The sequence below is a fragment of the Mustela lutreola genome, chromosome X, assembly GCF_030435805.1.
Source record: "Mustela lutreola isolate mMusLut2 chromosome X, mMusLut2.pri, whole genome shotgun sequence".
In the NCBI taxonomy this organism is placed as follows: domain Eukaryota; kingdom Metazoa; phylum Chordata; class Mammalia; order Carnivora; family Mustelidae; genus Mustela; species Mustela lutreola.
The window spans coordinates 19,033,031-19,049,027 of record NC_081308.1 but is presented as its reverse complement, the minus strand read 5'-3'; the positions used below and the strand labels follow the sequence as shown (position 1 = coordinate 19,049,027).

The following is a 15,997-nucleotide window of genomic DNA, read 5'->3' as shown; positions in this document are numbered from 1 at the left end:
TTTGTTTCTTTTTCTCCCCTTCTTTTTCTGCCTCATCTGGTTTTAATTGAGAATTTTAAGTTACTCCACATTATCTCTTCCCTTGGGATATCAATTTTACTTCTTTTAAAAAAATTTAGTGGCTGCTGGAGTACTTACAATATGTATTTATATCTAAGTTCATCTTCAAATAATACTGTAATGCTTTATGTGTAGTACAGTTGGGTTATAATAGAGTATTTCCAATTCCTCCCTCCTGTCCGTGGTGACGTGACTGACATTCATTCCACTTAATCTATATGTTATAATCACATAATACATTGTTACTATTATTGCTTTAGACAGTTACCTTTTAGATTAAGAAAAAGAAAACTTAAAAGACTTTATTTCACTTTTATTCCTTCTCTAACACTCTTCTTTTGTAGATATGAGTTTTTAGATTTTATTTATTTATTTGACAGACAGAAATCACAAGTAGGCAGAGAGGCAGGTGGGATGGGGGGAGGGAGTAGCAGGCTCCCCGCTGAGCAGAAGGCCTGATGTGAGGCTCCATCCCAGGACCCTGAGATCATGACCTGAGCCAAAGGCAGAGGCTTTAACCCGCTGAGCCACCCAGGCGCCCCTAGATATGAGTTTTTTTTTTTAAAGATTTTTATTCATTTATTTGACAGACAGAGATCACAAGCAGGCAGAGAGGCAGGCAGAGAGAGAGGAGGAAGCAGGCTCCCTGCTGAGCAGAGAGCCCGATGCGGGGACTCTGAGATCATGACCTGAGCTGAAGGTAGCAGCCCAACCCACTGAGCCACTCAGGCGCCCCGAGATATGAGTTTTTGACCCATATAATTTTTCTTCTGCCTGAAGAACAGGCAGGACAGTTCTGCCTGCAGGACAGGTCTGCAGGCAGTGAATTCTTTCAGTTTTTGTTTGAGAAATTTTTTCTATCTCCTGCTCTTTGAAGAATAGTTTTGCTGAATATAGAATTTTAGGTTGGTGAGATTTTTTTCCTTTCAACTCTTTATAAATATTTCACTCCACTGTCTTCCTATTTGTGTGGTTTCTGATGAGATGTTTTCTATAATTTTTATCTTTGTATGCTATATGCACAGTGTTCCTTCCCTTGCCCCCCACACCCGGCTTCTTTCAAGATTTCCTCTTTGTTTTTGTTTTTTTTCTAGTTTGAATATGATTTGCCTAAGTGTGGCTTTGTGGGTATTTATCCTTAGGGTTCTCTGAGCCACCTGGACCTGTAATTTTGTATCCATTAATTTTGGAGAGTTCTTTGCCATTATTACTTCAAATACTTTTTCGGCTGGGTTCTCTCTTCTCCTGTTGACATTCTAATTGTTCATGTATTATAACTTTTGATACTATCCTACAATTCTTTTATGTTCTCGGGCATTTTCACTCTTATATCTCTGTCCTTCAGTTTGTGAAGTTTCTATTACCTTGTACTCAAGGTCACTGATTCCTTCCTTGGTTGTGTTGAGTGTACTGATGAGTCTATCAGAACCATTCTTTATTCCTGCTACAGTTTCAATTTCTAGCATTTCCTTTTGATTCATCCTGAGGGTTTCCATCTGTCTACTTACATCATCTATTTGTTCTTAATGTCTACTTTTTCCATTAAAGCCCATAACATATTAATCATAGTTATTTTAAATTTGCTATCTGATAATTCTAACATTTGTGTCATATCTGAGTATGGTACCAGTGTTTCCTTTGTCTCTTTAGACTATATTTTTTTCTTTTAGCATTCTTGTTTTCTTTTCCAAAGCTCTTCATGTTTTATCAATTAATACCAATGGAGGTAAACGGGCCTTTACAGTGAGGACTTACATTACTCTAGGGTCAGGATATATTTAATGTTTATTGTGGCTATATGTACCAGAAGTTTCAAATTCCTCAATTGTCACAGTTTTTGTTTGTACTGTTGACTTTGGACTTCCCTAAAGTACTCCCTCTCGAGAGAATTTATGTCTTGCAGCTGACATCTACTATTATTATACTGGAAACTTGTTGATATGGTGGTAAGATTTAGGGAGGGGAAATGCTATATAATAATCTCCTGATGTATTGTCAGTCTTTAATGGGCCTGTGTTTTGGGCATGACTTTCACAAATATTTCTTCAGTGGTATTGTACCCACCTCCCAACATCGTCCTCTGTTTCCTTCCCTGGATGTAGCGCTTCTAGTCTATTTCCTTGCAGTCTTGACACATATGGACTCTTACACCGCCCCCCACCCCACGTAGGTGAGACAGAAAGGCTGAAGGAGGCTTCGGTGGGAAGGAACCTAGGACAAAATTTCAGAATTGTGCTCTAGCAAAATCCTCTTCTTTACAGAGCAGGCCTTTGTTATGGGGAAGATCAGGTGGATTTCACAGTGATTACTCGTCCACCTCTCCCTGCCAGATCTTCACCTTGGGAATCTGGTGGGGCTTCTGGAGATAAGGCCCAAGAAAATATGAGCCTCCTGATTCCTCCCCCTATAAAGACAGTGGCTGCAGCTTCCAGGAGTCTCTCACTTTCATGCTAGTTCATACTCAGGCTCCATCAATTTATCAAAATACCATTTAAGTGTTTATACTGGAGCCTTCTGCTTCAGGTAAGCAGATTGTGACTACATCTGTATGGATGTGCCTGCTTCTACAGATTTGGGTAAGACAGTTTCCCTGTTCTCTGTTGTGTCCAAGAGAAGTCACTGATTTTCAGGTTGTCTGTTTTTCTTAGTGTAAAGATGGGAGTCACAACTTCCAAACTCTTAACACGTTGAAGCAAAAACTGAAGAGAGGTTAAGTGACTTTGATCAAGGACATGTTAACAGTTCCAGCCTCAAACATGGAACTTGGGGGCTCTGAAGTTGTTATTCTACTATGCCCAAACCAGTACTTACTGAACTTCACTCCAGCTCTACTTTAACTCTCTTTAACAGCACTGACATCAGACAGTAGCTGAAACTGAACAGTAGCTGTCAGGGCCCTCCCGGCGGATACCTCGCCTCTGGCAACCACAGAGCTGGGTCCTTGCCTCAGAAACGCAACATGCAGCTCCTATTTGTACCCACTGTGCTTCTGGTTTGATGTAAAAGAAAGTTTCTGCAAAAGCAAATGGCAGGTGACCCTGTGTGGGAAGTCTTTGGAAAAAGGAAACTTGGGCAATCACACAGTGATGGTAGCAATAACATCTACAGCATATGCGTGGGTAGGGGGGCTTTTGTGTCCTCCCCCACCCCCTGCTCCATCTCAGACTCTCTTTTCTTATTCTCAGCCCCATTCCCCCCAGACTCCAGCCCCTGCAGACAGGCAGCAGAGCAGGTCTCTCTGTCCAATACACTTGCCTTAATTTGAAAACTTAAAAGGTTCCTACTTACGAAGTAGCCTTTACACAGCATTCAGAATTAACTGCTGAGCAAATACATCTTGCACCTGCTTATACCTGTGGGCTGGGTTCTATAGACAGGGAAACTGTATTTTTGGAATTAGACCTGGCAGCTAATTACAAAGCAACTTTATAGAAGTGGCTCTTAGAGTATGTTCCCTGAACAAACAGGAACAGCATCACCTTGGGAACCTGTTAGGAATGCAAATTATCAGGCCCTAGCTCAGACCTACAGAATCAGAAACTCGGGTGAGACACAGAATCTGTGTTGGGACAGACCTTCCAGGGGATACCCTGCTCAAGCTGGAGAGCCCCTTCCTTAGAATATGGAAGCAGTTGGGGTGCCTGGATGGCTTAGTGGGTTAAGCCTCTGCCTTCAGCTCAGGTCATGATCCCAGGGTCCTGGGATGGAGCCCCGCATAAGGCTCTCTGTTCAGCAGGGAGCCTGCTTCCCCCTCCCGCTCTGCCTGCTTCTCTGCCTACTTGTGATCTCTGTCTGTCAATAAATAAATAAATGAATAAATAAATAAATATGGAGGCAGTTAAATGGCACTGAGCGGAGCGGCTGGGTGGCTCAGTCATCAAGCATCTGCTTTCAGCTCAAGTCATGATCCCAGCATCCTGGGATCAAGCCCCATATCAGGCTCCCTGCTTAGCTCGAAGCCTGCTTCTCCCTCTGCTGCTCCTCCTGCTTGTGTTTCCTTTTTTGCTGTCTCTCTCTGTCATAAATAAATAAAATCTAATAAATAAATAAATAAATGGCACTGAGTAATAAGTCAGGATACACAAAGATTCCTTGGGTCCACGAAGCATGGTTCTCAAACCAGCAGCAGCAGCAGCAGCCCTGAGAGCTTGTCAGAAGTGTAGGATCTTAGGCCTGCTGTCTCAGACGGACACTACATCAGAATATGCATGTTAATAAAATTCCCAGGGAATTAGAACACATATTCAAATTTGAGAAGATGTACTAATCCTCACTTACACTGAGGTTAGTTCCATTTGAAGAGTTCAGGCTGTAGAGAACCAGGTAGGCAAGGGAATTTTCCTTGGTGGATTTGATTTTGATCCTAAATAATTATAGATTTCTTTTATAATCCCATAAAAGAAATTTTAGAAAGGGGAAGGTAGGGAAATGCACTGACCTAAATGAATAAAAACCCCAGTCAGCAAAATTTTACATTTCACAGTTTCAAAGGGCTTTACAATTATCACTTTGCCTGATTCTCCTGATCTCTGGCAATTCTGACGACACCTTTCCCTTTGAAGTGCTTGCAGATCTACTTATGTGGGCAAGATTTCGCAGGGAAACACTGTAGTCATGTAAATTAAGTGAGAGAGGAGAGTTATCAACTGTCTCACCTAGAGAGCTGGAGAATCCCTGTCTGGCATGCTGTGAGGAGTGCTGAAGGGAGCACTGAAGTGGGAGCCCACAGTCTCCCAGAGCTTTTAATTCCAGACATTTCCCTGGGCAGGAAGTGAAGGCTTCCTTTGCCTGTGAAGCCCTGTCAAGCATGAAGATGAGGTTCTGAACCCCAGGGAAGCACCTCAAGGGGGCAAAATGCAATCCACCCATCCCCACTGACAGCTCTGCCTGCCCAAGAAGTTAGGAGCTGCGTGTTCAGCAGTAGGATGAATCCGGTCTTCTGTTACGACTCAGATGGAGTCATTAAAAACCAACAAATTGCCAATCTGAGTATTAAAAATGGAGACCGCGCACCCATTATGGCCTGCTGGATCAAAGGGAAATAAATGCTTACATGTGTTATTTACTCAATGGACGACGATGGCTCTGGAGGAGTTGGTACTTAGGAAGGAATAACAGACATTTTCAAGGCCAAGAGCCATAATGATAACATAGGCTCCAGAAGGCTGTGGTTACACAGTGCCGTCATATACCTTATCTCAGTGTGTCCTTACCGTGAGTGGGTGCAGAGGACGCTATTGCAGATGAGGAACCTGCTTCTCAGGGAGTGTCAGCAGCTTGTTCAAAGTCTGAAAGTTAGGGAAATTGGGACTTGAGCTTGGCTCCCCTGACTCGAAATCCAGTGTTCTGTTCACAAGGACTAAGTCTGAGCCTTGCTACTCAGCCTGCACTCTACCGACTAGCAGCATCGCCTGAGAGCTTGTTAGAAATCCAGAGTTGCGGGTCCCACCCCGGGGCTGAAGTGGAATCTGTGTTTTCCCAAGGTGTCCAGGTGACTGGCCTCTTAAAGAGTCCAAGAACAATTCATCTTTTACTCCACATGACCACTGGCCTAGATGCCAAGCCAAAACAAGAACAAAGACAAGAGGCAATGATGGGAACCTCACAAAAGTAAGGTATTGAATGTTACAAAGATTTTTTTTTGAGTACTTATAATAATGATGCTATAGCAGAGATGCATTTTTTTCCCTTGAGACAATTAGGATTTGGCGCAGCTGTGGTATTTGGCAAAGTTGTGGTGCCCATGGAAAACTGGGCAAAAGAATTTCACTTTCAATGTTGAAAAATTAGCAGTTCTAGTGTGACCAAAATAAATCAACATGGAAGGGAGAGCACCTTTTCCATCCTATAAGGCATGAACTGGCAATATTTTATTAACTACCTGCGGCATACTCTAGGTTCCAGGAGAAATTTGGGAATAGGAGACATTGTTCCTGCCCTTGACGAGCTTATGATCTTATTTAAGAGAGAGTATCAGGTGACAATACAGCACATTATGTAATAACGGTATAGTTAAGCGTTAAGGAATGTGGAGATGACTGAAAGCCAGATAGACTTGAGGGAGGGAAGGAGCCACGAATGTGGGAAGGCCTCGCAAAGTAGGAAGCACACCAGCTGGACCCAAAGTAAGGAGTGAATGCGATTCTAGGGAGGAGAGCAACTCGCGTCCACGGGTGGAGGTGGAGCTCTGAGAAGAAGCCTGTGGACTTTTCTTGTATTCATGAAAAGTGGCTGGATCTGGGCCCCTCACTCCTGGGGGTTTGGCATAGAAACCCCCAGTCCTGGTGGTGTCCAAGCCCTGTTGGGAATCATCTTTACTACCATCCAGGGGCAGAACTAAAAATGAAAATAGGTTTTCGGATTCGAGAATAACGAAACAGCTCTGCTGGATCATTCTTGCCTGTAGCTTCGTGGAGATGCAGGCATGGCCATTTTGTTGAGTGAAAGGATGAACATGGCCTAGGAATGGGGGCCCTGAGTTCCGAGACGTGTAACCCTAGATGGGCTGAGACCCTGGGGCAGACAGCCGCTGTCAGGGCCCCACTTGCACGCTCTCAGCTCCCCCTTCCCTCTGCATGCCAAGTCCTCTTACTGTAAACACCTGCAGCTCTTTGCCTGAGGCTTTCAGAAAGCAACAAGGAGAATTCTGATTCTAGGGGGCACATACAGCATCTGGAACTGTCGGGCTCATTTAGTGCCCCCAGATGCAGCTGGACCAACTGATGATGGCTGCAGAATTGGGGAATAAATATCTGGCGTTTTCACCCACCAGTGGGGTAACTTGGACCTGTGTTCTACAGTGTCTCTCATGCATCCCCAGACACACCGAGCCCCAGGTGCCCGCAGTGGACCCCTGGCTCCCCTAACTGGCTGCCCGCCACTCCCTTGTTTCATGTCCCCACTTTCTTACTGGGATTTTTGGATATCACCTCCCAAGCTATCCGCTTGCATGGAAATCCTCCTCTCAACTATACTTGGAACCCAGAAGTCAAACTTAAAGTGTAAGACCTAACAATGGGGATCTTTCAAAATACCAGAAACAATATTCTCAGGAGGATTTCTTAGAGAGCAAGAGGATAAAAATAGCTTCCCTCATCCCTCATTGCATCCTTTTGTTCAAAATATGAATTCTGAAGTCGAAGGCACGACACATTATTCAGGGCTTCCCATATGAAATAACAACTGGTGTTGATTTCCCTTTTTTTTTTTTTTTTCATCTTCTAAAGGTTAGAGATTACTCACCTCCCCTGCTGGTCATTAAATCAGTCTGGCAGGAGTCCTCGGAAGTTCTGCGGCCTTCCGGGCCTGTGGCAGCGGCACAGGCAGCACAGCAGACAGGCCTGCTTGCTGAGATGTGCTACCAAGCAGCTGACTTCAAAGGGCTGCTTTGAGCCTATCTCAAGTATCACTTGGGGCTCACACTGAGCCCCAAAGTCAGGTACCAGATGGCGCATCTCACAAAGTCAGAGTTGATCACGTTCCCTGGTCCCTTGTGCCTTCCTGGCTCCCGTGCAGGGAGAGGAGGGGATGCTGTGCCCTCTCGGGCAGAAAACAGACAGCTTCTTTTAGCTTCCTTCTCCTCTTAGTGGAAGGAGTCACCCCTTAAAGGCTCAGCTGTTCTTTCTGTGAGGTTTGTAAGTCTGGTGACTTCTGAGAGGTTCTGTTTTTGTGTAAATTTTTTAGGACCACGCTTCTCTCACTCTAATAGGCATCTATCAAGATACTGTGTGGCATCAAAAAGGTGGGCTTCGTCTCCTGCTACAGCTTTATTTGTACATTTCAGCGTGAAGGAATGGTTTACCCAAATTTGCACCCAGTGCTCATCTGCCTGGGGAGGTAAGAGATTGCTCCCCAAAATCTAAAGGAGACAAGCCTGACGAGCATTCAAGGCTACTACTCACGCCATGGAAATGTGTTTAGAAGGCAGACTGCCCTAGAAGGATACAGTGCTTGGATCACTGGGATGCACCTCCTGTGAGAGAAAAGGAGAGTGAAGAGTCATTTCAGTCTCTCCTTAATATTTCCCCTAGTGCTGAAATAAAGGGCAAAGGGCATGTGGCTGGCCCAGGAGCTCCACACACGCTGCCCCTTCAGGCTCAGACTCCATCTTTTCTCAGAGTACCTGCCACTCCCAGAGCTCACCGAGTGCTCCAATGGCCATGGCACCTGTCACCAGGAAAAGCACCTTGAGATGCTAAGAGCAGATTCCAGTGTCAGCATTGGCAGAGGTGACCTTTAAGGCGGCCTCCAAACCCAGGGGCCTTTGGTCCACTGTTCCTTGGATACAAGCTCGCTCCTTTCTCATTTTGTGTTTGGAAAGCCAAGCACTTGGACCAGGCAATAAAGCACTGCTTCCTGCCTCCTCAGGAGGTCACGGCTCCAGGGGGTGGGGGCTTACACACTGTCAGGAGGAGCCCCGCCTAGTGCGCTAGGACGACTGCTACAGCTCGCCCATCTGGCCTGCCAGCCAGGGCCACTCAGAAAGGTCTCAAGGCCAGTGTCAATGGAGCAGCTTTGCCTTTCGGGCGGCTCTTGGCTTTAGACTATAAAGAACAGAGGTGTGAGGGAGAGCAAGAAAATAGCATCTTGGGGAAAATAACACGGGAGAATCTGATCTCTGCCCGACCGCGCCTGAAAGCATCTCCTCAAGAGGTCCTAGTATTTGTCTCCAGCCGAAGTCCTGTAAGATGTGAACTTCTCTTTGGCAATTTTACATTTGACGTAATCCATGCAGCAGAAAAAGTTTAAACCCTAACAAAGCCAGAGAAACACGGAGGAACCTCTTCAAGCAGTGTTTGGGGCCGGATAATTCTCTGCTATGGGGTGCAGCCTTGTGTGTGCGGGATGTTTAACGGCATCCCTGACTTCCACACATCGGAAGCCCACAGCAGCACCCCCGCCCCCGGCCATCGTGACAGTGAAAAATGTGTCCTACCCTTGTTAAGTGTTCCCTGGGGAGCAAAACTACCCCCTGGGTGAGAACCGCTGCCTTCCACGTGACTTAACAGTATTCACTTCTAGAAATTGCTCCAGTAAAGGGGTTTGGAAGACATACAGGAACTTCTCAATGTAAAGAACCACAGAGTAAATAGTTTAAGGCTTTGAGAGCCATATGCCATCTCTGCCTCATATTCTTTGTTTTTGTTTCGTTTTGTTACAATATTTTGAAAATATAAAAACGCCTTCTTGTGGAGCATAAGGAATAACATGGAGGGCATAGGGAGGAGAGGAGAAGTGAGTTCGGGGAAATTGGAGGGGGAGAGGAACCATGAGACTGTGGACAGGGGTTGGGGGGTTGGGTGAGCCTGGTGGTGGGTATTAAGGAGGGTATGGACTGCATAGAGCACTGGGTGTGGTGCATAAACAATGAATTTTGGAACACTGAAAAAAAAATAAATTAAATTAAATTTAAAAAAAAAACCTCCTTCTGAACTCAAAAGTCAGCTGGAATTGGCCCATTCTTAGACTGTAGAGAGAGGAACAATGGCTCTTCCGGTAGAGACTACTAGTGCTGAGACAGTATTTGAAGACAACTGGAATCTGGATCCAGCTTCCAGGTCTTCATGACCCCAAGCGAGCAGTTCTGCTGCCCTTCTTGGAAAGCCTGAGTTAATTAATTCCAAGTTAAATGCTGTTAATCTCATTTTGCCACTTAGTTCTATTTGATGTATTTAAACGTAAAAAGTTTTTTTTAATTGAAACTCAATATTTGAATTTAATAAGATTCCTCTGTAAGCGGGAGAATGTCTGCATAGTGAGGATGTGTCCTTCCATTGGTTTGGAGTAAAATATCCCAGGAGGTTCCTTCGAAGAAGAAGTTGTGCAAAGGAAATGCCCCCACACAATTTGAAAACTGACATACGTTTTAATAGGACTACAGAGGTTATCGAGGAAAGAAGAAGGGTATTATGGAAAAAGAGAAGCCTAGAAACTGCAAAAATAAAAACAAGTCATTTTGAAAATACATTTCATGGTAGTTTCTATGGAGTCTTCTTACCCATCACATAAATGTCTGAATGAACTAAGGCAGGTCCCTTTGACAAGTACTGAGGGTTTACAATGTGCCAGGCACTGTGTAAGGCACTGGAGTTGAATCTCCCCGGAGAGTGAACTGTGCTCAGATAGGGAATAGCTTCATCCAATCATCCAGAGATTCTGCCAGTAAAACATTTATCTTTCTATCTTTGTGTATTGTTACTTCCAAGTATCTTATGCTTTACTTTGGGCATCTAGAGTTTCTCTATGGGGATTTTCCCTGACACCAGACAGAATCAGTCAAGAAAATGTCTTCACCATCCAGTTACCACTGCTAAGATGACACTGGGAGATAGGAATGAGACTTTAGTCAAGTATACTTCATTTGGATTTTAAAAATGTACATTTTAATCATTCAAGTAGTTTATCATATGGGAGGCAGTAAATTGTAGTGAAGAGTACTGGACCGGGAATCAAAACCCCGTCCTGTCCTGTTTCTGTCCTTGTCTTCTTTCTGTGGACAATTCAGTGAATTTTGTAAGGAACAGATTTCTCCTCTGTAAAATGGGATCGCAGCACTTCTACGCTGAGGTTTTTGCTCTATTTAAATGTACTGTGTGTTTCTAATGTACAGAGTGATATAAAGGTGATATTATTATTATGAGGACTGGGCTAAACTGGTCCTTCATTCTACCAGATGACTCTGGGATAAATCAGCTAGTGTCTTGGTCACAGCCTAGATCAATTACCAACAAGACCTTCTTCCACTTCATTTTCGGTGATCAAGAACAAATAGATTTATAAAAGCTCATGAGGTGCTACTCTGAAATTTGCTCTGAGATGAACATCCTGGATTTTCTGTTAAAATATAATAGTGAGCTAAATTTAATCTTCTAGTGAAATGAAGACTTTTAGAGATGTCCAGAAATTAGTGGTTGATCCTTTACTAGCAATATCAGGTCCCACCCCCCCTTAACCCCACATCACCTCTTTGCTTCACAGACCTCAGAGGAAACCATAGCTAGGGACAGTCACCCCTCTCATAGTTTGGGGTGGAAATCTATGCTGCACAGACTGAGCATGGCACCATGTCACCTGCACAAATTTGAGAAAGCTTCTCCAAATAAGATCAGTTTAGATTTTTTTTCTTGCTGATACTCTCAGTTGTATTTCAGAAAAATCAACCCGGACTTGTACTTTTTGTCATCATCCTTTCCCATTCTATTTTTCTCAGAAAGTAGCTGGACTAATATCCCAATGATCTCCTTCATAGAATGGGTCCAACCACAGAGAACCATGAGGAGTAAAGGACGCAGCCCTGCAAGGTACTTCCTCTGGTTTCATAATGGGGCCTGAGAAAGCCTTCATAAAACCCAGCTTGTGTTTTGTTCACTTCGTTTCAAATGCGATGCCATCGAATAGGCAGGAGCTGGATGGTGCTGTATGCAATGTTAGCTGTCAGGGCTACCCTTCATGCCAGCAGCGAAGTATCAGAATAACACTAGAAAGGTCAGAAACAGTGACTCTTTGACTCTTAACACCTTTTGTAAAGGACACATCTTCATCTCATGGAAAGAAAGACAGATGACAATAAGTGATCGTTCCCTCACTTCATATTACCATGACTATTGGAGGTCCATTTTTCTGTCCCCCACCTCCAAACTGTCCAGATACAGGAGTTAGATGTAGAAAGAAAAAAATGGATAGATAAAATTGAGGCAATTCCCTCAGTTTTCTAGGTTTCAGTTTTTATAAACTGTATGAATTCACATGACTAGAGAGCCATCAGCTTGAAATGGCTTCTGACCACTATTTGACTTGGTTCTGATTTTCCCCAGACACCTAGCACATGAAAAACCATCTCGAATCCGAAAACAATTTACTGACAAGACCGCTGTCCTTTAAAGTTGCCCTTTAGCCACGGAGGCAAAGACAGCTTCCCTCTTTCTCTCCAGTACCAACTTTCTCTGATAATACGGTTTTGTGTCCTGAACAGATCAAAATCAAATAGGAGAGAAACAATCCTGTTGAAAAGAGGTCTGATGTGCCTGTTGACGTCTCATTAACCTTGAGAGTGAATGTAACTGGTGACTGCCTGTCACAGTGGCGTGATGGTTTGTTGGGGCGGGGGGAAGCCAGTGGAAACATCACCTTGGGGGGGAAAAATACAAAGAGAAACATCATTTAGTAGATCATCTATCAAAATATAGGGTACCTTTCCAGCTGTCAGGACTGGCTAAATTATAGTTTCCTTAAGCCAGCGATGAAACTACTATGTGTTTTCTTGGGAAAGCATTTGGGGCAGTATTTTTCTGTGTGTCAGAATATGTTCACTGAAGTATTGGGACCAAAAAAACCAAAACAACCTCACTTCGATATTGGAAGCATAGTCATGAGAAAATCAAATATTTCCAGACCACTGTTATTAAGGTTCTGTGATGATGTGTGTGCCATTTAAAATATCACAAGCCATCCAACGTGGGAAGGTCCTAATTCTACTGGGTCCCTGGTCGGATTCCCCTCATTACTAATTGCCGATAGGTAACACATCAACAGAGAGAGGGAGGGAAGTAACATAGGAAAATTAGTGGGTCTCCAGGGATATAGAGGGTTACCTGTAGAGGGAAAGAAGAGAGAGTTCCCTAGGTTCACTGGCTGATTCCCAGTGGCATAAGAGGACTAGAAATCTAACTGGCTTCTTCTAATCCCCGATCTGGACCAGAGACCCTCACAAAACCAGCCCTTTTTGTGCCTCTGCCCCAGGGCTCCAGCTGGGACTGGTTGTCGTCACCCTCCGCACAGGGGCACCTTAAGTAATAAACAAGCCCCACAATTCCCACCAGGGACTTGGATGGAACATTCTCACCTATTTTTGCTTTTCTTTCTGAAGGTCTCCACTTTCCCATCTCTAGTCCTCACTCCTCTGCTTTTCTTAGGAACTTCTTGAAAGTTATCACCATTAACCTCACTTTTCACATCAAATTTCCACCTCGGGTTGACAGCACAACCTGTTTCCACAAGTGTCACCCTCTAACCAGCTGCTAGATTTCCTGTGCTCTTCTCAGGGCCACACAACCTGGCTTCTGTCCTCACCCTTTTGGCTCTGCCCCTCACCCTCACACCCAAATGCACCCAAACAAAAGTGGATTAATCGAATCCCTGTTTTCCCAAAGAAGTTTTTGCATTTCGGAAGAGGGGAGCTACTGTGCAAGACAAAATAACTGCGAATGACAGACATCATTTCCTACCCAGGAAGACAGAGATGGCCACCTCGCTCTGGGGAGAGGGCAGCAGGGCAGCCCCGCGTCCTCGCCAGGGACCACACTTATTCCAGGGTGGGTAGGAGGCATTTTCCTCACCATCCCGCCTCTCATTCCTTTGCCCCCTCCCGGCCCCTCAGGGCAGCCTTTCTGAAATCACTCCAAAGGTCAGAGGAAGAGAGTAAAGAATGGGGAGAGGGGAGAGGGGTCTCTGAATATCGCCCCCGCCCAAGCGTAATATTTTGTTTTCAAGTACCAGGACTTTCTAGAATGTCTTCTCTTGTTCTGCTCCTTCTTGGCCCAGTTACCCCCAAGCCTCCCTACCCCCAAGACCACTGCGACCAAAACAAGCGCACCGACCACAGTACCGTGGCTGCTGCCGCCCCAACTGTTGCAGCAGCTGCCGGGGTGGCGGCGACAGCGGCCAGGGCAGGGCAGGGCCCGGACCCGGACGCTTCCCGCCAGGAGGCTAGGAGGCTCCGGGCGGCCTCCGAGGGGCGCGCGGTGCAGGGGAGCCCCTGCGGCAGCCGCCTGGGATGGGAGAGGCGGCGCTCTCAGACCGGACCCCCGCGCAGAGCTAGCCCAGCGGAGGCTGCCCGCGCCCGCCCCCCTCTCACCTTTAAGATCAGGTCGGTGTGATGCTGGTCCAGCATGTTGGCTTTCTGGAAGGAGGTGACGATGACCCGGCCGTAGCGCCCGGGGGTCTGCAGGTCCGAGTAGAGTCGGTGCTTGGAGCGGTTGACCGGGAAGAGGCTGTTGACGAGGTTGCGCTCGATCTTGGCGAGGCTGTGCTGGGGCGCCAGCAGGTGCTCCACGCTCTCCTCGACCTGGTAGCGGCTGAAGCTGGCGCCGAGCAGGATGGAGATGAGCACGGGCGCCGAGGCGAAGAAAACCGGGTGACTGGCAATGAAGTGGCCGAGCCGGGAGAAACACGTCCTCAAGCCCCTGTGCAGAACCTGCCGCAGCATCCTAGAGCAGAGCGGGCGCGGGAGGAGGGCGAGGCGCACGCTCGGCGCGGGCTCGGGCGGCGGCGGCGGCGGCGGCGGCGGTGGTGGCGCCCGCGGCGGCGACGGCGGCGGCGGCGGCGGCGGCGGAGGCGAGACCCGGAGCTCTCCCGGAGCCGCGGCACCACCATCGGGGAGTCCCGCGCCGCGCCTCGGGAGGGTCCCCTCGGGCCGGAGACACGCCCTCCTGCCCGCGGCCGCGCCGGCCCAGAGAGCCCCCCAGCCTGGCGGCCTCCGCGCCGCCCCCACCCCGCCCTACCCCGTGCGCCCTCCCCACCCCCCGCCGCCTCCCAGCCCGAGGGGCTCCGCGCGGCGGGGCCGCGTCCCGGCTCAGCGCGGGAGGGGCCCGGAGCAGCCCCCGCGGCGCGTCATGACCCCACTCACCCGACCCCCAAGGCCAACGACGGGATGGCGCGGGGAGCGGCGGCGGCGCTATCTCGGGGAGACTCTGCGCGCCAGCCTAGGAACACGAGGACGGAGAATTCCAGGCTACACCCAGTCCCCTCCCCTGCCCGCGCTCCCCTCCCCCGGCCCGGCCCGCCTCGCACGCCCTCCCCTTCCCTGTCCTCCTCCAGGGAGACCCAGAGATGAATAAAGAAATGGCCCCGATTTTCCAAACAAAAAGTAAAGAGTTCTCCCGGGGGGCGTCGGGTGGACCCGCTCAGAGCCAAGTACCCCCAGAGGCGGAAAGGAGGAGGCTGAAGACTGCGTGCGCCCGGGCTCTCGCCAGGCTCAGGTGGTGGCGCGCACTGGCTGGTGCGGAGAGGGGGTGGGGAGCGAAGACGCTCGAACGTGGAAATCACGCCTCCTCTCAAGTAAGAGCCATTTAAATTATCCCCAACACTGCAGCTGCCGCGGGACCACGGGGTCCGAATGTGCGTCTGGGGCACGTCTACCCAAAAGGCGTCTGGGGAGACTCTTTCTTCTCGCCCTTATTTAGGGTCGCTCCAGAGTGTATTGGGGCTGGGCAGTTCTCCTGTGCGCCCCTCAACCTGCGCGCCCACCCCGTCCCCCAATAACAAAAGTGCGGGTCCTGATGGTCAGTCGGTGGAGCTCCCGGACTCCCGGCTCTCCGCCCTGCCTCCTCCTCCTCCCTCTGTCGTCACAGGCGGGTCTGGGGGACCTGGTGGCGGCGGGGCTGGAGCAGGCGCCCCTGCGGGCGGGCGTAGAGTGTTTGTGAACCGGGAATCCGTAGCGTTACTCCCCTTCTCTCCAACACCCCGCCCTCTCATTCTCAAAGACGCAAGCGTGGGAGTGGGGGACACCTTATCTCAGACCTGGAGAGATACTGGTCTCCGAGCATGCCGAGCCGCAGGGGGCGCGGGGGAGCCCGGGGGGCGCCGACGTCTCGGCAAAGTTGGGCGTGTGCGTGTGCGCGCCAGCCTTGAGCTACCAGGCAGCCACTATGGTTCCCCTCGCACTCCCCCTCCAGAGAATTTCCCGGGAAGGCGGGCGCCGGCTTCGGGCCGGGGATAGACCTGCGGCGGCGGCGGGAACGGCCACGCACAGGTACAATTTAGCGCGTTTCGTTGTGCGCTCTAAGCCCCGGGGTGCATCCATTGCAACTCAAACCGAGCCGGATCTCGGAGTCTGGGCCACTGAGGCGCTCGGTCCGGCTAAGGGGGGTGGGGACCGGTGCGCGGTGAGGGGGTCCCAAGGTTTTGCGCTCGTAACGCTCGGTTTTTCCGTTCCACGCCT

The 15,997-nt window shown here is 48.3% G+C and overlaps 1 protein-coding gene across 2 annotated transcripts in view; it reads right to left on the bottom strand.

Annotated features, from left to right (window-relative positions):
* The window catches only part of PTCHD1 (patched domain containing 1), a 58,394-nt gene extending 42,978 nt beyond the window's left edge, over window positions 1–15,416 (bottom strand). Inside the window, exons 1-3 of one of the 2 annotated variants that reach the window (XM_059158033.1) lie at window positions 14,975–15,416; window positions 14,684–14,759; window positions 13,913–14,264 (exon numbers count right to left, since the gene is read on the bottom strand). In XM_059158033.1, coding sequence (XP_059014016.1) covers window positions 13,913–14,263 — 351 coding nt within the window. In that variant the 5' untranslated portion in view covers window position 14,264; window positions 14,684–14,759; window positions 14,975–15,416. Of the gene's footprint in view, window positions 1–13,912; window positions 14,265–14,683 lie in introns of both variants that reach the window. The other variant, XM_059158032.1, reaches the window with a different exon arrangement.
* Between the last annotated feature and the right edge of the window lie 581 nt (window positions 15,417–15,997).